Source organism: Abrus precatorius, unplaced genomic scaffold (genome assembly GCF_003935025.1).
Source record: "Abrus precatorius isolate BTA unplaced genomic scaffold, Abrus_2018 Scaffold3, whole genome shotgun sequence".
NCBI lineage: Eukaryota > Viridiplantae > Streptophyta > Magnoliopsida > Fabales > Fabaceae > Abrus > Abrus precatorius.
Genome location: NW_020874373.1, coordinates 23,906,304 through 23,928,540, shown reverse-complemented (window position 1 = coordinate 23,928,540; position 22,237 = coordinate 23,906,304). Strand labels below are relative to the sequence as shown.

Genomic DNA, 22,237 nt, shown 5'->3' with positions numbered 1-22,237 from the left:
TTTTCGAGTAATTGAACCAACTTTTGTTATTGGTAGACTTGAAATTTTGTTGCAAATATTACCTATTTGTCTTACGAAATTATAACTTGGAAGTGATTTACGGTCTATGTTCTATAAATATCTAGATTTTACTTTATAGCATGAGTGAAGAGGAAACAGACTAGTAAGTGACCCTTATTTGTAGTTTTAAAAGAATGGGAAACAAATTTTCAGTTTCGCTATATTGACTTCCCAAAATTTGAACAAAAGAAAAATACAAAGATGTTCCTCTTTCCTTTCATAAACAATTTTTCAAAACCCTCTATTATTTTAATGAACTTTCTTGTAAAAACTAAATAGGCATGAGATATTCAGCAATAAGGAGATATAACATCACTGCGGACTCATGATATCGAACACAGATCCACACCTGTCCGACTTCATGGTTGATGGGTATTTTGATAATTCCCTCAGCAAACCTGATTCCAACTATTGAGGAATAGGAACCACAGTAACATAAAATAAAGAACTCCTTCCTCTATTTGCTCCTAGACAAATCCCTCTTCCCTTTTCCTTTGTGAAGAAATTGAATGGTAGCAGAAGTAAAGTCAGTACTAGAAACTTCAGATTGCGAACCGGATCTCAGTAATTTGGTTGAGCAATGAGCATGTAACATAATTCAACCATCCACTTTGTAGTTGGGAGAGCCAATTGCATTTTCGGTGCAGGCCAAACTACTTTTGGATCTAAAGGGATCCAACACTCATACCACTGAATTCTTAGCAAGAATACGAAGAAGGAAACCATTTTGACAAGAAATAATGTTTCATTTCTACAATAAGCTTAAAGAAGGCATAACATGGAATATGCAACAATGCAACCAACAAGTACCTACAGTTCACAAAAGACAAATTGGATTAGGCACTCACAATCGTTAAGGCTGAACATGGGGAGGAGGGGGAAAGCAGGACTTTGAAATAACCCTGGATATTATGGTAAAAATGCTGTGTTTTACATGCCAAGGCTATGGCCTCAGAAGTGATTCTGGACAAAGTTGTCACTCTTTCATGATTTTTTAATTCATTTTAAAATCACCAAAACACAACCTTACATGAAAAGCAACACCCTTTTTCCACAAGTTCCACATGAAATACGAATATAAAACATCATTCACTGTTTTTCCTTTCATTTAATTTGAAAATATCAAAATATGTACTTCAGAGAGAAATGACATACCACAACGGAGCATAGGTTGATGACAAATCAAGAAATGGGTACGGCCACCTGTAGCAACAGTAATTGTCACCATTGTTAACAAAACCATTTTGTCTGCAAGGTCTGTCATGTAAAAGTATAACATTGCTTACCAAATTGAGACGAATGCATGAATAATCCACTGAAAAAGGACATATATACTTGTCCATATCACGAAGAAGGACATCCCAAACCATTGTATTTGCTGAAACATAGGTTAAACTAATTTAAAATGTCTTATGCACTAAGGCAAATGAGGATGTTAATCTTATGAAAATATTCACCAGACAATTCAAAGTCGCATCTCCAAGGAGCAAAACAACATTTAGTGTATGCATGTTCACTGTCATCTACACAAGATGGAGAACTCATCAGATCAAATCATAAAGAGTCAAGTGGAGAAAAAGAGAAGATTATCACAGAAACCAATGATATTCAAGACCAAATTATCTAACTATATAACTTTACGAATCAACTTTATATGTGGTTACTGTTTATTATATAATAAAAAATTCTGAGAACGAGGATCAAGTTGAGTATATGCAATGCTTATCATTGTAAAGGAGATATCCATTGTTGCAGGGCATTGTAATACCAATTATTTTGTTTATATATAATATACATCAGCTGATTAAAAATAAGATTGAAGTGCAGGAATTACATTCTGTCATTCTTCCATTTCAAATTATTGACATAGTCAATTTATTTGCTGAGTGACTAGGGTGGAAATGGGATGGACTGGGCTACGCTTTCTCAGGCTTCAGCTTGGTCTGCTTCCCATATCAAAGGCCTAAGTCTGATCTATTTACCTGAGAGATTGGCCTAACCTTTTTAAAGCCTGATCAAAGAGCCTACTTAAAAGTCTACTTTCTAATAAGGCCTATCAGATAAGGTTACTGATATAGCACCAGAGATAAATTGGTTATAATATACATACAGCAATATGGTTTTTGTCTCAGGGACAAAAGTCTCCTATAAGGAATATTCTCTGTCCACAAACTGCAAAAACAATAATAAATTGTGCTTGGTGTGTATTTGGTATCAATGAATCTGCTGAGTCTTGGGGAGTTAGATGGGTTTGAGAGCTTTCCTGGGCCGGATCCATTCCCTAATGTTTGAGCCAGATATGCAAAAAAAATGGTGGTAGAAAGGGAAGGAGAAGATCTATGGCAGCAGTTTGAACAGTGAAATGTCATTCTTAGCCAACTCCCCTTTCACACTTGTCATTTATCGTGATATTACAGCATTTTGTTATTGTGTTTTAACAATGTTTGAGTCCAAGGACTAAAATGTGACAGAGATGGAAGTTAAAAACTAACATGACAATTTTAAAATTTTAGAAACTAATATGACCAACTATTTCAAAGACCAAACGAGAGTTTAGTCAATATTCTTCCAATACAAAAACTATAGCCAGTTTTTTTCTACAGATAACTACCATTAACCAGTTACCAGCTATCACATAGACTCTTCAACAACACCAATCAAGTCTTATCTCACTAAGTGAAGTCGACTACATGGATCACATGATGCTATTGAGCTCAGTCAAAAATCAAATTTTCAAAAATTTTAGTTAATCAAAAAATTCATTTTAATAACCTTGTCTAAGGTTCTTTTGGGACTCTCTCAACCCTTCTTTACTGAACTAAGAATCATGCAATTCACTTTCCTTACTAGCACTTTTAAAGGTATTCTTACACATGATTGAACCACCTTAGACAATTTTCAGTCATCTTTTCCACTGTAGGTACTATTCCAATATTCTCTCATATACTATTATGTCATATCCTATCATTTCTATTATGTCATATCCTATCATTTCTTGTGTATCCATTCATCCACCTAAGCATTTTCATTTCTGTCAATCCCACTTTTTTTGCATGTTGTTCCTTTAAAGCTTAACATTCACTACCACATAAGATAGTTGGCCATATTACAATATGATAAAACTTCTTTTTTACCTTAATAAGTATTTAATGGTCACAAATAACTCATGATATCTTTCTCCACTTTAACTAACCAGCTTGTATTATGTAACATTTTCATTAAGTTCTCCACTTCTCTATCATTTTGTATAATCGATCCTAAGTATCTGAAACTAAAAACTTGTAGTATGTTATCATCTCCAATTTTAACTTTCAACGCACGATCCTCGTCTAAGACATAATAATTAATACTAATTATTTTCTATTTCTATTAATTACTATAATCCAGTAGTTACAATCACATATACTCTTAATACATAATTATTAATAATTATTTTCTATTAATAACTTTCACTAGCAATTACTCTTGTCTCTTGTGCCTCCTAGTTTACACTTTCCTAATGTGTTGGTTTGCCGGTTTGTAGACCAATGGATCTGCCAAGTATCATTTCCTCTCCATAAAAAATCAGCCTTGTCCACAAAGTTGAATGTAGAAAATTAACTCTTCAAAATAAGTTCATATTCCCAAGTTGCATATTCAACAGACATGGCTGTTAGATAATAATCTCATAAAATAAGAAATATGATTAGATATCCATTATATGTAACTGTAAATTACGGATTTTATTTTGAATCCTTTGTAATTATGATTAATTCTATTTTACCCTAGATACAATTCATGCATGTTCATATGCACAACATTCATACACTTTCACTTTATATAGTATTAGTAGTTAAGAAATTTTTTTTTCCCCCCCTCCGATCTTTGTTGCTCGCAATATGTTGTGTTCACCAGAAAAGAGGGTAGATAAAACAATCTTTATGAACTCTTTATTGAATTGATGAATTTTCTGTATACAACTCTGTTTCCCAGAGCAATGCTCCTCAGAGAATTTTCTCTGCCAAGTTTCAGAAACTAACTTTTAAAAAAAGACCCCTAACTACTCTCCCAACTATTATTTATAACTAGGGCTTGAAATAGAAAAATAACTCCTAACTGCTAACTGCTAACTGCTAACTAACATTATTAACTGTCCTCTTTTTTCTAGAGTAAACCAGCCAAGGCTTGGCCTTGTCGAAGTTAGTATTTACAAAGATATTAGGGTTAGGATCCTGACTCCTATCATTCTCCCCTTCTAGAAGAACAGATTTGCCCTCAAGTTTGAACTGAGGAAATTGGCTCAGCAGCACAAATTCATTTTCCCATGTAGTATCCTCTAAAGGACAGTGCTTCCATTTGATCAGTTGTTTGCAAGGAGTGTTGCCGTTAATAACTTATCTTTGGGCTAGAGCAGCTTCAGGTTCAATTGTACCTCACCAATTCGTTGCAGAATCTTGTAGGGCCCATAGAACCTAGCAGCAAGCTTAGGATTAATCCTTTGGACCACTGTTTGCTGCCTATGGGAACGAAGTTTTAAGAAAACAAACTCTCCAACTTCAAAGGATATGAGTCTTCTTTTCTTGTCAGCAAAATGCTTCATCTGCTGCTGGGCCTTGTGCAAGTTAAACTTCAGTTGAGATAGAGCTTCATCACGATCAAGTAGATCACTGGTTACAACTTGAACCTTGGTTTCTCCCAGAAGGAACTGGGTCAGTCTTGGAGGTGGTCTGCCATAAACAATTTCAAATGGAGTAGCAGCCGTGGCAGTATGGAAGGATGTGTTATACCAGAATTCAGCCCAATGCACCCATAGGGACCAGTTCCTTGGTTGCTCAGAGGCAAAGCACCTTAAGTATGTCTTAAGGCACCTATTGAGAACCTCTGTCTGACCATCCATTTCCGGATGATATGAAGAACTCATTTTCAGCTTGGTCCCTTGTAATCTGAAGAGCTCTATTCAAAAAGAGCTGATAAAGAGTGGGTCCCTGTCACTCACAATTGAAGAGGGAATGCCATGTAGACAAACTATTTCCTTAGCAAAAACCTCAGCTACTGTTCTGGCTGTATAGGGATGCTTAAGCAGTATGAAATGCCCATATTTGGACAACCTGTCTACTACTACCAAAACTGCCTCATAGCCTTTAGATTTCGGAAGCCCTGTAATGAAATTCAATGAAATGTCATCCCATACCATAAAAGGAATAGGTAGGGGCTGAAGTAAACCTCCTGGGACAGTGGCTGCATATTTTTTCCTTTGACAGACATCACAACTTTTGATAAATTCCAGGACCCTCTTTTTCATATCCACCCAATAAATATTTCGTGCAATCCTCCTATAAGTTTTCAGAAAACCTGAATGCCCACCCTCAGGCGAAGCATGGAATTCTTCCCAGAATTGAGGAATGTAAGAGAAGGTAGATGGTATAACTATGCTCCCTTTATGCAGTAATATCCCATTCTGAACCAAATAACCTACCCTTGTTACAGAATTTTGCTGTAAATCAGTCTTCATCCTTTGAATAAAATCATCTTCCTTTATTTCCTTCTGAAGTGCCTCACCTTGCAGCCATAAAGGAAAGGACAAGATAGCATTTAGCTCCACATCCTCGTAGATTCATGAGAGGGCATCTGCTACCTTATTTTCAATACCAGCCTTGTAGACTACTGTGAATTGGTATCCGAGTAACTTGGATAACCAATTTTGCTGAGCAGAGGTGGTAATCTTCTGATGCAGTACTTCCTTCAAACTCTTCTAATCAGAAAAAATGGTGAACTTCCTCCCAATCAAATAATGACGCCAATGCTGGATGGACAAAACCAAAGCCATCAATTCCCTCTCATAAGCTGATTTAGACAATTGACCTACAGAAAGAGCCTTGTTGTAAAATGCAATAGGTTGCTGCTATTGTATAGGAACAGCTTCTATACCACTCCCAGAGGCATCACATTCATTCTGGAATTCTTGTGAAAAATCAGGCAACCTCAACACAGGAGCAGTAGTGACTACTGTCTTCAATTTCTGAAAGGCTTGTTCAGCCCTTGGATTCCACACAAAGGCCTCCTCCTTCTTAGTTAACTCAGTGAGAGGTTTAGCTATCTTCTCATAGTTCAAAACAAATTTTCTGTAGTACCCTGTCAACCCAAGGAACCCTCTCACCCCCTTCACATTCTTAGGAGTTGGTCAGTTTAAGATGCTGCTAACCTTAGTAGGTTCCATTGTCACCCCATTTTCAGGAATCACATGTCCAAGATACTCAATTTGACTTCTACCAAAACTACATTTTTTTATATTAGCAACAAATTGATGTGCCCTGAGGACTTCCAGAACTTTAGAAAGATGCAAAATATGTGCAGACCAGTCCCTACTATAAACTAATATGTCAAAAAAAACCAGTACAAAGTGACAAAGAAAAGGTCTGAAAACCTGATTCATAGTAGACTAGAAGGTGGCTGGTGCATTCATTAGGCCAAAAGACATGACTAAGTACTCATAATGACCTTCATGAGTTCTAAAAGTTGTTTTACCAATGTCTTCCTCCTTAACATGTATTTGATGATAACCTGAACGTAAGTCCAGTTTAGAGAAAAATTTCATTCCATGTAACTCATCAAGCAACTCATCCACCACTGGAATTGGGAACTTGTCTGGAATTGTGACCTTATTTAACTCTGTATAGTCCACACACATTCTCCATGAAGAATCTTTCGTGTTGACTAAAATAACTGGACTAGAGTAAAGACTGGTGCTAGGCCTTATTACCCCGACATTCTGCAGTTCTTTCACTTGCCTTACTATCTCATCCTTATGATGGTGGGGGTATCTATAAGGTCTGACACTTATAGTACCTAGGTATAACACAGTAGAGTGCTCCATGGCCCTCTTGGGAGGTAATCCCTTCAATTCTTCAAATATAATTACATGCCGTTGTAGTAAACCTTGCAACTCATCTAATTGCTGAGGTTTCAATTCACTGACAAATTCATTGACAACCACAGGAAAATCCAGAATTCCTTTCTTCCAAATTAGGCCTTCAACCTTGCAAAGTTGACCATCTAAAAGCTCATTGAAAGTAGGGACAACATTCTTTTTTTCACCACCAATGCCCTTTAGCTCTACTGGTCGACCATCCACTTGGAAAGTCATAGAGAGATCCTTCCAACCAATTATCATCTTCCCTAGTGTCCTCAGCCAAGCAATTCCCAAGATCATGTCCAGGCCCCCTAGGTCAAGTATGTGTGCATCAATCTGAACCTGAATAGCTCCAAGATTTAAATGAACGTTAGGACAAGTCCCCAGTGTTTTAACTCTGTGATCATCTCCCAATTTCACTCCAATACCTTCTTTGTCTCCCACCTTTAAGCCCAAAGCTTGGTCCACTCTTGGAGAAATAAAGTTGTGGCTGGCTCCACTGTCAATCAACAAGATTATTGGTACTTCTCCCAACCTGCCTTCTAATTTCATTGTATTAGTGTTTCCTTGGGAATTCCCAATCAATCCTAATAGATCCATTGAAGTACAATCTAGTTGTTCCTCTTCAGACCCATCAGATTCTACTTCCAACCTTACAATCTCCCCTGCCTCACTAATTCCTTCATCCTCTCCTAGAATCACCAATCTTAATTGCCTATCTTGACGAGCTAGAATTCTAACCTTGTGCCAGGACCTACGGGCCAAGGAATAGTCTTAGATAGACAGTTTCTATGGAGCATAGGCCTCCCAAAAGGTAACGGAGGCGTGCAAATTACAAAAACTGCTTTTTTAATAGGTACACTTTCTCTTTGTGGTATTCCACCTTTTGCCTGTTTTTGGTCCAAAGATGAGATTCTTAATGATAGTACCGTATTCACCAATTTTCGCAATAATAGCTTGTTCCACAGCAGGATTAACTGCATTTTATAAGTACAATCTAGTTGTTCCTCTTCAGACCCATCAGATTCTACTTCCAACCTTACAATCTCCCCTACCTCACTAATTCCTTCATCTTCTCCTAGAATCACCAATCTTAATTGCCTATCTTGACGATCTGCACAAACATGAAGAGGGTGGTACCTGTCTCCACACCTAAAACATAATCCCTTATTTCTCCTTTCCTGGATCTCCTTGTTAGACAGGTGTCTCACTCCCTTATCCTTGTATGTGGGATGGGCAGACCTCTGATTGACAGAGGCAGAAGATCCCACTGAGACTCCTAGACCTCTTTCTGCAATAGATGAAGAATTACCACTTTCTGAGTTTAGCTTAGATTTTGTCTCAGCCTGTGTTTGAGTATTGCCACAATGTGGACGCCCTAGGCTTCCCCTGAATCCTTGAGAAAAAACCCCATTACTCCATAATCTGCGACATGTAACTTTCTCAACAGTTGTACTAAAAGTAAGATTGACTAGCAAGTGTACTAGTATTGTTGTAGCAAGTTATAAAATCTTAGAATCATGTTTGAGTCCCAAATATCGTTCTCAGAGACTAGTTTTCTCAAATATCACTTCACAATTCAACAATTAGTTGAGCCTAAAGCAATTCAATTGGAATTTGTAATGTTTGAAAGCAAATAAACCAGTACAAAATGCAGAAATTACAGCAGAGCAAAAGATACGAATTTCTATATGGAAACAGATGTATGAAACATAGTTAGGAGTTTACTTCACCAAAACTTCAGTGTTAATTCAATCAAGTTCTGAACCTTCAAGCATTTGGATTGAATGACAATCAGTTTCACGATGTGTTAATCAAAAGTTAATTCCTTAACTCAATGAATTTAACATTCAATTCAATCATCCTAATTCCTTAGATCTGATTCAATTAAATGTTGCATTAAGCATTAGAAACCAAAAGATTGCAAGATTAAAATGACTTATCCTTAAGAAATCAATAATCTTGGTAATTGATTCAGATCTAAGAAATAATTTCAACTTCCATTGATAAAAATTTCTCTATGATTAGTAAATCAAATTTTCATTTAACAACTACTTGAAAAGCATAATCAATTACTCAATCCAACCCAGCACTCAAAGTTCAGATCCAAAATCAATTCAACACTTTCATATCGAATCCATAAATCCCTAACTACAAAGAGTTCAGAACTCCATTACAAAATGAAAAGAGAAAGAAAGAGAAGAAGGAGATGAGCAGAGAATCATCTTCAATCCAATCTCCAATCTGATTCCTCAAGATGTGAAACTTGGTGTTCGTCCCCAATCTCTCTCTCAGACTCTCTCAAGACAAGAAAATGAAATGCAAATGAAAAATGAACAAAAGATCCCAGCAGATCTAAGCTAACTCAAATTTATAGAATTCCCGCCTTACTGACGTGATCACTAATTTTTACTAAAGTAACCACGCAGAGGCCTTTCTAATGATCTTCATGACTAGAACAATCACTATTCTTCATAAAAGTAGCAACGCAGAGGTTAATTGTTCGTAGTGGTCTACGCGTGTTCACTTTTATAAGAAATGGGAGCTACGCGCATCCTGTTCTATTGAAGTGTTCTCTTGAACACTCACTATTTTCTGCAAAAGTGTTAATGCACAGCTAGTCTTGTCTTTGACTCATGCGCGTGATCACTTTTGCTAGAAATAGTGATCACGCGTAAGTGGTTATGATGGAAGGCTCTCTGGAACAATCACTATTTTTCAAAAAAGGAGTCACTCGCAGCTTGCTTTGCTAGAGGACTCTCTCGAACAATCACTATTATCAGAAATAGTGATAACACACAGGTCAACCTTCAATATTAGGCTCTGGAACAATCACTTTTCCAAGGAAAAGTGACCACGCCCAGGTCTTGTTTCACTAGACCTTGTTCCTTGATTCCAATTTTGCTATTTTTCTTGTATCTTTCTCTTAATCTTCCAACCTTATGAACTTAACTTAGAATTTTCTACAAAAATATGATCTAATCATTAGTTTTTATACAGAAAATTCACAAAATATAAACAACTAGGTATTTAGAAAAGACTTCAAACATTCTATTATTTTTATGAGTTTTTCAACCTTTTTCCATTATGTTTTCTTTATCAAATGTATTAAAGCTAAAGTAAAATACTAGTAAAATATGGATTTATCATTATACATATTTGAGCTATCCATAGGCCTAGCAATTTCTGCCTCCACACACCTAGCTATACGAATGGCATCCAAACAATCCTTGGGTTGAACTGCACGGACTCGCAATCTAATTTGCTCCTTCAATCCTTTCATAAAAAATTCCACAAACTGATTCTCAAGCAGACGTTCCACCTGGGCTGCAAGAAACTCAAAATCTTCAATGTATTCTTCCACTGACCCTTTCTGCTTCAAGTCAACAAGTTCTTCAAAGGGATCATCCAAACGCCCCCCTCCAAAACATAATCGCAGCGCATTCTTGAAGGATTCCCAACTGGGAATAGCCTCGGAATCCAGCCAAGTTTGGAACCAGTAGATCGTTCCTCCCTCCATACTCAATCTTGCGAGTTTAATCTTGTTGGAGTCCGATATTCCTTGAACCTCACAATAGGTTTCAGCCCTCGTGAACCATCCCCTTGGGTCAATCCCATTGAGCGACGGCAGTTCCACCTTCTTAGCCATCAAACGAAACTCAGTTAAACACTTCAGCGTCCGCATTATGCGATGCTTCTTGTTCATCAACGCCAGAATTGCTTTATCCCAGATTTTGTCCCAACTAGTCATCATGTTTGGCAATGAAGTGCCGAACCAAATCTTCAAGACCTCCCATTCTCCCAGTCATCTTTTCCATGAAAACATCTAATCTTTCCTCCAAGGAATTCATTCTTTCCTCGACAGCTTCACTGCGATGACGTTCATTTGCACCACGTTTCGTCATCTTGAAATCCCTTGCTAGACCACACCTTTCTGTGTCTTCCCCAATGGATCCGGCAGGTCGAACCAATGTTGTGTTCACCAGAAAAGAGGGTAGAGAAAACAATCTTTATTAATTCTTTATTGAATTGATGAATTTTCTGTATACAACTCTGTTTCCCAAAGCAATGCTCCTAAGAGAAAATTCTCTGCCAAGTTTCAGAAACTAACTTTCAAAAAAAGACCCCTAACTACTCTCCCCGCTATTATTTATAACTGGGGCTTGAAACAGAAAAACAACTACTAACTGCTAACTAACATTATTAACTGTCCTCTTTTTTCTAGAGTAAACCAGCCAAGGCTTGGCCTTGTCTAAGTATTTACAAAGATATTAGGGTTAAGACCCTGACTCCTATCACAATACTCTATTTTTTTGTGACAAACAGTACCCACGATTATTGTGTGCACTTTTGCCGTTGTGACCTTGCAACCAGCACAACCATCCTGGTTTCAAAAAATCATCTCATCTTTTTCTCAAGTCTCAAAAAATTCTTTTATTCATACCATCTCCTTAGCTAATTCTAAGATAACTATATATTTAGTTTCAATAGTTGAGAGAACTATGAATTTTACAATTCCAACTTATCGCAACACTACCCATGCTTTCAGTTGTTTTGCAGTAGTCTTCTTATTCAGTATGTTGAACTTAACATTCTTGGCCAATGTTGATTTGATCACACCAAGAACCTAGTGATCTAATAATTCCAAATTTGCTTGCCGAATGTTGTCTACCTTCCCTAAATTCAATTGTTCTTGATACTAGTAGTGAGGAGCAAAAGAGAAAGAAGATAAAGGGAGAAACGGTAGAAGGATTTAACATAGTTCGTCACATGGTGTATACACCTACATCCTAAATTACCCCAAGGACATTTTTTTATTTACACAAATGATTTACTAGTCGTCACACACATTTATTAACACTAAAGGAAAAGTTCCTTAAGAATAACTAATGTGAGATTAATCAGACTACACAACTCTAATGACAAACATATGACTAAATTAGCTAATGGACCTACATTTATATGTAGACCAACCAATTTAAATCTTCAAACAAACAAAATTATAATCTCAAAATATTATAATGAAAATTTAATGCAACATTAATAATAATTATTATTATTTATTAAAGTATGCTAATTCCTTGGGCTAAAAGGCTTATTGAATAGCCTAAAGCTTAACCTTCTTAACTAAATACACTTTTAAAATTGTCTTGACCAAGTTTATGTAGCAAAGAGGCATGACCTAAGCTTGATGTGGGCTAGGTCATAGGCCCTCAAAGAGCGATCTAACTTGTTTCCATCCCTACGAGTGACATAAGACTTCAAACTCATTGTGACTCCAACCATTATATGACCACAGACCTTATTTTGATGTCTTCCATCAGAACAATTCATATTGAATTGAGATTCACAAGATCCGATGAGCAAGGTTACGTGTATATCACAAACAAAAATGTTTTGATAAAAATTATAATATACATAGTATTATGTGTCTCTTTTCCCCAGAATGTTGCTTTACATTACCTAAGTTTGGATGGAGGACTTTAGGAACGTTGGGAAAAAGACATAAGGTTGGAGGGTTCGCCTTATGTTAGATTAATGTATATTTTGTATATATTTGTTGTGTGAAGCTGTAATAGTTGGAGTTGTCCTTTATTATTTTCTCTTTCATATACATTTCTAGAATAAGAGAAACAAAATGGGTTGTATTATCCGTAGAGAAATGCCAGCAACACACTCGCTAGTATCTAACACACTCTCCCTTATTTGCTAAAATATATTGAAAACTGTAAAAGTATTAGAGAAACATTAATTTATGAGTGAGAAAGAGTGAAATGCACATGATTTTTGTAGTTTTCAATAAATTTTAGCCAATAATAGAGTGTGTTAAAGTGTATGTTGCTAACATTCCTCTTATCCATATGGACTTGCAAAACTTTAGAACAATGTAACATAAGTATAATGCATGTAATATATGGTCGTATGATTTTAATAGTTTTATTCAAATGTTGCCCAATCTTCAAGGTCAGTTCTGAGCCTAATACTAACTTGAGAGTAATAATCTAATTTCATTAATTGCCAACGAGTATAAGGAACATCTTCAATTAAAGACATTGCAACAGGCCTCCTCCTAGATCATAGCTCATACCGATAATTCTAAAAGTTGTCTCTCATTTTGCCCTTATTGGGCCTCAACTTTCAATTCTAGTGCTTCCAATCACCTTACTGGTAAACCGTCTTCTTTCTCTGTCTTGTTATCAACCAAAACTCCACATCATATTACTCTTGCAAATGGGTCAAAAGTAGGCCACTAGTATTGGCTATACATCTCTTCCCTCACTACCATTGAATTCTATTCTACTGGTCCCTGGAAGTTCCTTCAATTTAATTTGTATAAGCATACTAACTCCCTCATTATATTGTGAAATAACCTTCACTTCCAATTCTTTCTTGATACCAGACTGGAGTACAAGACAGAGGATTGGAGCCAGATCTAAATCACATGGTCTCTACTACCTTCAGCCATCTACTTTTAGTATTTGAGCTTCTATCAAGTCTCCTTGTTCACTGTCATCTAGGTCATCCAATCTTGAATAAATTGAGGAAAACAGTATCTAATCTCGCACAATTAAATTCTTTAGAATGTGAAACATGTCAGCTTGGAAAGCATGTCAGAGTTCCTTTCCTAATGAGTGTCGGTCACATCTTTTTATTCCTAATACTGCTTCTGCAGTTGAGCCTATTGATTTAACTCCTGCTTCAGTCTCTTCTGCTTTGGCACCATCTACCTCCTTCTTGATCATATTTACAACTTTCTCTCATATCATCATTTGTCTCCTACTAACTATCTTTTATTTTTGTTATTTCATTTATTACCTTCCCTAAGATAGTACAGGAGGCCTTATCTCGTCCAAGATGGCACCAAGCAATGATTAATGAGATGGCAGCATTCAACTCTAACCATACCCAAGTGTTTGTCGCACCTCTACTAAAAAAATTTGTTGTTGGTTGCTAGTAGGTCTGTAGTATAACAGTGGACCTTGATAGACTGGTGGCCTATCTTGTGGCTAAAGGATACACACAAGTTTATGGTTTTGATTGCAATTGTTTTATCCCCAAATGTGAAGATGGCCTTAGTTCGCCTTTTTTTAGCAATAGCTGCCATGAGGCATTGGTCCTTATTTCAATTAGATATTAAAAATGCATTCTTACACAATGATTTGGAGGAGATATATGGAGCAACCGTTCAGGTTTGTTGCCCAGGGGGAGTTAGGTCTTGTAAGAAAATTGCACAAATCTCTTTATGGCATAAAACATTCACCCTCGAGCTTGGTTTGGTCAGTTTAGTAAAGCTATACAACAATTTGGAATGATCAGTTGTGAGACAAACCACTTTGTGTTTCCTTTCGATGCTTGTCACCACACACACTGTATGTGTGTATTTCAGGTGATGATCAGGAGAGCATCAATGCCCTAAAACAACACTTATTTCCACACTTTCAAACTACGAACTTTGGTCCTCTAGGCTATATCCTAGGGATTGAGGTTGCCCAATCAAAGTCAAGTGCTTTTTTAACTCAAAAAAAGTATACACTTGACATATGGGATGAGCCCAAGCAAGGGGAGCTTTATTCTGACCTAGGAAGATATCGAGGACTAGTGGAAAAATTAAATTATCTCCCCATGACCAGACCTAATGTATTATTTCCTATCACCATTTTAATTTAGTTCCTTAACTCTCCTTGTGAGAGTCATTGGCAAGCAATTGTACGAATCCTTAGTACATGAAAGGGTCACTGGGAAAGGGACTTGTTTGCACTGACGAATGACAAATGGACATTGTTGGATACTTAAATGCAGATTGGGAATGTGATGTAAGTGATAGACAGTCCACTTCAGGCTATTGTGTTTTAATGGATGGTAGCCTTGTCCTATTGAAAAGTAAAAGACAAAATGTTTTTGCTAGATCAAGTACGAAAGTTTAGTATCATGTCATGACCCACACCACATGAGCTGCTGTGGCTAAAACACTTACATCAAAAGTTTTGATAAAACTAGACCAAAAGAATAAGAGCAGAGGGGTAAAAAAAAAACAAAACCAAGGAAAGAATCGTGTATTATTGCTATTGAATCTCCATGTTGGGGAATTGGTACCCCACACAAAGTAAAAGAATGTTTACAAACATAGTCTCCTTACAACAACGTTTCTTTCAAGTGTTTGAGAGCCCGATCTCTCCTAGCCTAATCCCAAGCGACTAACTGAATTGTCCCCTTTTCTCCCTTTGTCCTATTTATTCTCAATTAGTAAAAATACTTGTAACTAGTTATTGCTGATCTAGGTCGGCCCATCTTTATTTTTTTTTAACATATACTATCCTAATCAAAGGTCTAACAATACCACCACCCCCCCAAAAAAATAAAAAAAAAGTTCCACCTTGTCCTCAAGATGAAATTGTAGAAAATGTTCCTAGAAAGTAGCATCAGTTCCCACATGACTTCAAATTCGGGGAGATCCTTCCACTTGATCAATACTTCTACTATGCCTGAAGGATTATTACAAACTCTTAGCACCTCTATAGGTTCTACTTGAAGTTCCAAGTTATCCGTTAACATCTTAGGTAAGGGTTGAAATTGAGTTGCTGGACCAATGGCCTTCTTAAGAAGGGAGACATGAAAAATAAGATGGATCCGACTACCATCCGGAGGTTGCAACTGGTAAGCAACCTGTCCTACTCTTCAAACAATTTGATATGGTCCATAAAATCTAGGACTTAATTTGTCATTCATCCTTCTAGCTAAAGACTTCAATCTGTAAGGCTGTAGCTTGAGATAAACCCAATCCCCAAGAGCATATTGAACTTCCCTCCTGTGTTAATTAGCATAAAGCTTACATTTGATCTTGGGCCTTGAAAAGGTTTTTCCCCAAGTCATGTATGATGAAATTGCATTCTTGTGTCAATTGATTGACTTCTTCAACCACAGATGGTACAATAGTTCCCTTAAGAAGATGAGGAGGATCATGTCCATAGGGAGCTTTCAACGGGGTAAGTTTAATAGAACTGTTGTAATTGGTGTTAAACTAGAATTTAGCCCAACTTAACCACCGTGGCCATTGTTTCGGTTTTCCCCCACTCAAGCATCGTAAATGTTTCCAAACAACAATTAACAGCCTTCATTTGTTCATCCAACTAAGGGTGATAAGCTGAACTAAATTTCAATTTAGTACCAGCAAATTTGAATAACTCAGTCCAAAAGTTACTAAGGAAGATTATATCTCAATCAGAAACAATAATGGAAGGAAAATCATGTAAGCAAACTACCTCCTTCAGAAAAATCTCAGCAAAATCCCGGGATGTGAAAGTATGGCTCAAGGGGAGGAAGTGAGCATACTTTATAAGTCGATCTACTACTACTAGGATGTTGTCCTTTCCTTGCGCCTTTGGAAGTCCCTCTATAAAGTCCATTGAAATATCAGCCCATACTTATGAAGGTACTGATAGAGGTTGCAAGACCCAGCCGGACATAAAGCTTGATACTTATTCTGTTGATAAACTTCACAAGTTGCCACAAACCTGTGTATATCTTTCCTCCTTCCTTTCAATATACCAATGCAGCAATGTGCTTATAAGTTCCGAGAAAACAGGAATGTTCTCCTACTGCAGAATTATGATACTTAGATAATAATAATGGAATTCTAGTGGACCCTTTGGGTAGGACCAGTTTCCCCTTGTATAGTAATTTCCTATTATGAAAAGAAAATCTTAGGTGTGTATTCGGATCCTGCAATAAATCATGTATTATGACCCTGTGTTTATCATCATTATGTACTTCCTCCTCCCAATTTCCCATGTCTGAAAATTGAACAACCGATAGAGCAGAATATAGCATCGTCCTTGATAAAGCATTTGCTTACGCATTATCAGATCCAGGTTTATAATTGATTTCAAAGTCCACACCAATTAGTTTAGAAGTCCATTTAAATTGCTCCTCAACCCATAGCCTCTGATCATTAATAAACCTGAGGCTTTTCAATCTGTATGAACTATAAAATGTCTGCCCATCAGGTAATACCGCCATTTCTATGTTGCCATTACAATTGTCATGAGCTCCCATTCATAAACTGATTTGCGCTCTTTCTGATAATGCTTGACTTAGAAATGTCACTGATCTGCCCTCCTGAGGTTACACTTGGATCATCTCCAACATTGGTCCCACTAACCCATGTGACATTCGAGCTTTTATTTCCTACCTTCCAAGTCACTGTTCTTGAAGAAGGGTAGTTCTTGTAGGAACCTACCCCTTTGCCATTACTGTTAGCCCCTTTAGAGTGTAACATATTCTTCTCATCAATTCTCTGAGCTTAATCAATCAGTTCTGGTAGAGTATCTAAGTGATGTAACCTCAATTCTGCCAGATCACTTTCTTCAACCCATTTAAAAATACTCCTCTGAGGTATTCAGGGTTCACCCCTTTGAGAGGGCCAGCGTATAACTCGAATTGTTCCTTATATTCTTCTACAGTCACCATCTGCTTCAAACTTGATAACATTTCATATGAATTTTGCAACATTGAAGGTTGAAATCTTCTTATTATTGCCAAGCTGAAATCCTCCCAATTAGGGTTTTGAGTGCAATACTCCCACCATTGATACCAAGTACGCCATCCCTTCCATGGCTATTAACACTGCTTATAACTTTTCTTCCACCGAAATACCGATTAGGTTGAAATATCTCTCCCCCTGATTCACCCAACCATACATATTCTCTCCTGAAAATATAGGAATCTTTAGTTTCCTCCATCGATCTTTTCCACCCCGAACATGCGATTGACTTTTTCATGCGTCTCCCTCCGAATTGCTTCCTTCGTCTATGTTGTGATCATCTCGCTTTGAATTTTGTGTGATGTTTCTCATAGCTTCTTGGAATAATTTCTTCATTTCTTGCTCATCATCCTCAAGCTGCTGAAGAATTTTCTCAAACCCAAGCTCCAATGATTCCAATCGAGCCTCCATTCTTGTGTGTACCATTAGCAATCTTTGCACCTCAGAATTGAGTGTTTTGATACCAATTGATAGAATTGGACCCGAAGAATAAGAACAGAGAAAAAAAAAAAAAACAGAACCAAGGAAAAAATCGTGTATTATTGCTATTGAATCTCTATGTTGGGGAATTGGTACCCCACACAAAGTAAAAGAATGTTTACAACAGTGTCTCCATACAAAAATATTTCCTTCAGGGATTATATTGTTAGAAAAAACAATTAGTAAAAACACTTTTAACTAATGAGAAACTCATTCTTTAAAGTATAGTAATAGCTTAAACTAATTATGTTGTTAGAAAAGGATCAGAATATCATATAGGGCTAACCATGAGTGCCAAGCTCAAACATTTATAGCAAGTTAGTGTCTCATCAACCCATTATGTTAGCAAAAAGTAAATAAAGTTAAGAAACAATTAATGTTAGCATAAGTTAAGAAAGAAGAAAGTATACAATATAGGAACCAATGGGAAGTTGCTACTTACAAAGTTAAAGTTGTAATCCCTCAGGGTAAGAAATGGAAATATAATGATCCAATAAACACAATCCGTAAGCATCACTGCCCCTGCATTCATCTGTTTAAAGACTTAATTAAACACATTAATATCAAGGGAAATGAAAATATGCAACAATGTAATCAACATGAACAGATGTTAAATTCTTGACATTATTAAAAAAGATGTGAAATTCAGCTTTATGTATCAAGTTGAAAGTCAATAAAAATATGAAAATGATCTGACTTTTCATGCATTATGGTTCAAAACTGGCAGATTTAGTCTACATCAAATGCCAACCTAGCAAAAATATGCATATAGATTCTATGTAAGCTAGAAAGCTTGGCAAAACCAAGCATTTGAAGGAGAGAACAAATTACAAGATGCAAAACAAAAAATGAAAAAAAGAAGGAAAAGAAAAAAGAAGATCGGATCACACTTACAAAGACATCAAAACAGTAAAGAAAGCACATAAACATAAGAACTGAACGCACAAGGAAAAGCAAAGAAGTTTCAGCTGAAATGTTCAATGGACAATGAAGCTAAAGTTGTTGACCATTTGTTGATACCTGGAATAAAATTTGAAAAATATAACTCCAGATGGGTGAAACTTGATTCTTATGTATTTGAACATGGGGATCATCAAGGTGTTCCATTCTAGACTGGCTTGTAGTATTCTGGTGTAAGAGAGGCATGTATGGCCCTTGCTCTGCATCTATTCTAGCAATATTAACATTATACGTAGTGCTTGATTTTTTATGCTGATAACACCCATACACTGATAGCATAGATGCACACTACAAAAAGAAAGCTCAGATTATGAGATTCAAATATGCTGAAGACTTCAGGGATTATATTTTCTATGAAAGATTTTTCCTGACTGCTATATTTTTAGTGTAAAAAGCATCACTGAGTGGCATAATAAGATACATGAACAGGAATGATTCTATTAAAAGCTTCTAAGAAAAATTAAGAGCTGTACCCCAAAATAAATTGTAACCAGAGTGAAGGTCCATCTGCAAGAAATCCAAAATAACAACAATTGATAGAGTTTGAAGCTTAGTGATAAAGACATGAAAAACAGAGAAATGGAACTGAGAAAAAACTAAGATAAAAAATCATAAATGGATTTGAATTCATTTATAAAGTTTATGGATAATTTGTTTTCTAGTATAGATTTAAATCATCAACAAGGTAAACAAGCTAGTAGCTACCAAATACCAATTCCATGGCACCACTATAAGGGTGTGACAGGACTCATAAAGCAAATAAATACAGAGAAACATTGAAAGAAAGGAAATACTTACTGAGTGTAATAATAAAATATAGAGCCACCATTAATATGAATTTTGGCAACTAGAGATGCCGAAAGAGAAGAGAATGCAAGCACTCGAAAAGCTAGCAAGCAAACTGGGTGAATTTCTTTCAGGCATGGTTTCCATGTTTCATCACCAGACAAAGTCCTGTCTTGCTCATTTTCTCCTTTGCCAGATGTGAATTTCCTTGAACGTTCATGCCTCCATATTACAAGAAAAGCAAGGACCATAGACAGAAAAACACAAACTGCACACAGATAGACCCTCCAATTTAACCAATAACTGAGGGTGGTTGTATCAGTGGTATCCTGAAGCTGCATCCTGACAGATAAACAATGATGCTAACATTAAAGTTACACACTTTTGTTTCCAAAATATTCCTTTTACTGCAACTGAGAAAGTAGCCACATCCACTAGATAAGTTTTACAGACTAATAAATCTCTAGCAATGTCGACCAAAACATAATAAATTTGAGCAAGTATAATTCTCATGGGGCTGATACTCGCAGGGTTTTAAATTGTGCTCAAGAACAACTGAACAACCACAGTCACATTTTCCGGCAATTATCTTCAATTTCTGTTATTGCAGTACAACCACAAATTTTAAAACTTGGTTGATAGTTAGTATAAAGATCCCATATACTGCATCAAGCGATTCCTGTGATTATTATTATGCTTATACGATTACCCCGTCCATAATCACTTTTCTTGATGAACTTCATCTAAACACTAAAAATCAAAACACTGAATATCAAAATGTAAAGTATCAATTAATGAAATATACTCCATAAATTGATTCAAAAAAATCATAACTGGCCCAAGATTATGTGATCGTACAGAAACAACATCACAGTGTAAAAGCCAGCAAGACTTGAAGCCAACAGTTTCCTTTTCCAATTCATACCAAAACTCTGCAATTTAGACCTGTACCCAGCAATGCTAGATTATCACTGAGTAAAATAAAAATGCAACCATTTCTCTAAACGTGTTGGTCAATATTCCAAAATCCTGTAATAACCCATGTTTCCACTAAAAAGTAACAATAAACTGAAAAGAAAAGAATGATTGAACCCCCTAAAAATAATGGAAATTTGAATGTATGAACGTGAAAATGTAACAATTTCACGAGAAAAAAAAATGTAAAAGATATGTAATGACATTTTAATATAGCCAACAACTAAAGTGCTGAAAGAAAAAGGAAAGGGAGAAGAGGATTGAAGATTGCATACATACGAGGAGATGGTGGTAAGAAGGAAAGGAATGTGGTAATGAAGAAACGTGGGAAGCGGTGCGTTGCGGTCCGGAACAGCCTTATTTTTGTTAAGGACGAAATGTTACTCTTTAGCGAAACAAGTTTACGAGAATAAAACGTGGCTTTTAAATATTGGTTAAGCAATTAAAAAAAGAAAAAAAATATATATATATACACCTGTATAAAATTCAATAACTTAAAAATATTATTATTATTATTTATATTTATAAAGTTAACTTAAAATATTTTTTTAATTAATAAATTATTATTTAAAATGATTTTATTATATATAATTATTTATAAAAATATAAAATTGCATGCAACAATAAAATTATTCCTGAGAGGACTCCATATTAACAAATCAACTAGATCTTAATTGCATGCAACAACAAAATTGCACTTTTTGATACCATAAGGTGTGCCAAAATTATGTTATTGACCAAAAATTATTGTTCAGCTAAATTTAAATTGCAAGTGGTACAAAAAGTATTAAATTATATCAACTTATATGAATCTACTCACAATTGGATATAAATAATTTCTTTCAAAGATATTAGATAATTACGTTAAAAGAAGAAATTTATCTTTTTAACTGCGAGTTTCTAAGATACTTGAGAAAGTTCTTGAATTAGTGCAATTGAAAGTAAATATTATAACTTTTAAGGAACGAATGGGCTAAAGGCTGTAAATAAAGGAAGAAGATTATAAATAAATGTAAAGGTTGAAATTATAAAGAAAACAATTGTAAATAAAAGTAAATAAATAATAAAAAAAATAAAGTTAAAGATAAGTCATAATGTGTTTGATTGATTGTTTAGAAAAAAAGTTTATGATATATACAAATCTAACTTAAATAGTTAGTATGTACAAAATAGTTATTTGACTTAAAAAATTGCTATCGATGTTCTTAACCTACTACCCTGTGTACATAAAGTGTTGAATTGCTTAGTTTGTTATTTTTTGGGTAAAGTAATAATCTTTGACTAACTTTTTCTATCAACAAATTGAAATTGCTTCAAATATGTTAGTTGAGCGCGTGATATGCATGTCTATTGTACTATTTTAGATATTATTTTCATAAAACATAACTAGAAACTCACTCTTCAACTAACTATTGGGTGGTGTGTAGAATTAATGACTGAGATTTTAAGTTAGAGTCATGTTAACTCCTTATGTTTTAGTCTGAACTATTTTAGTTTCTAATGTTTCTAGCATGTTTAGGCTTTTGGAGTGAATGGAAAACATATAA

General features: G+C 35.7%; 1 protein-coding gene across 1 annotated transcript; it reads right to left on the bottom strand.

The window, feature by feature from the left end:
- Positions 1-382: 382 nt before the first annotated feature.
- On the bottom strand, positions 383-21,082 carry LOC113863555. Its single transcript, XM_027497183.1, has 9 exons — positions 20,970-21,082; positions 19,728-20,057; positions 19,403-19,436; positions 18,990-19,217; positions 18,412-18,501; positions 1,518-1,583; positions 1,347-1,438; positions 1,216-1,263; positions 383-870 (listed from the first exon to the last, which is right to left on the bottom strand). The coding sequence occupies exons 2-9, from the start codon at positions 20,054-20,056 to the stop codon at positions 759-761; spliced, it is 999 nt and encodes a 332-aa protein (XP_027352984.1). The 5' UTR covers position 20,057; positions 20,970-21,082; the 3' UTR covers positions 383-758.
- Between the last annotated feature and the right edge of the window lie 1,155 nt (positions 21,083-22,237).

Excerpts from the sequence above, each read along its gene's own strand:
- LOC113863555 (XM_027497183.1), bottom strand. The coding sequence starts at position 20,056 with ATGCAGCTTCAGGATACCACTGATACAACCACCCTCAGTTATTGGTTA. Across the intron at positions 19,437-19,727 it reads ATATTTTATTATTACACTCA|ATGGACCTTCACTCTGGTTA; the intron begins GTAAGTATTTCC and ends GATTTCTTGCAG. Across the intron at positions 1,439-1,517 it reads ATGCGACTTTGAATTGTCTG|CAAATACAATGGTTTGGGAT; the intron begins GTGAATATTTTC and ends CCTATGTTTCAG.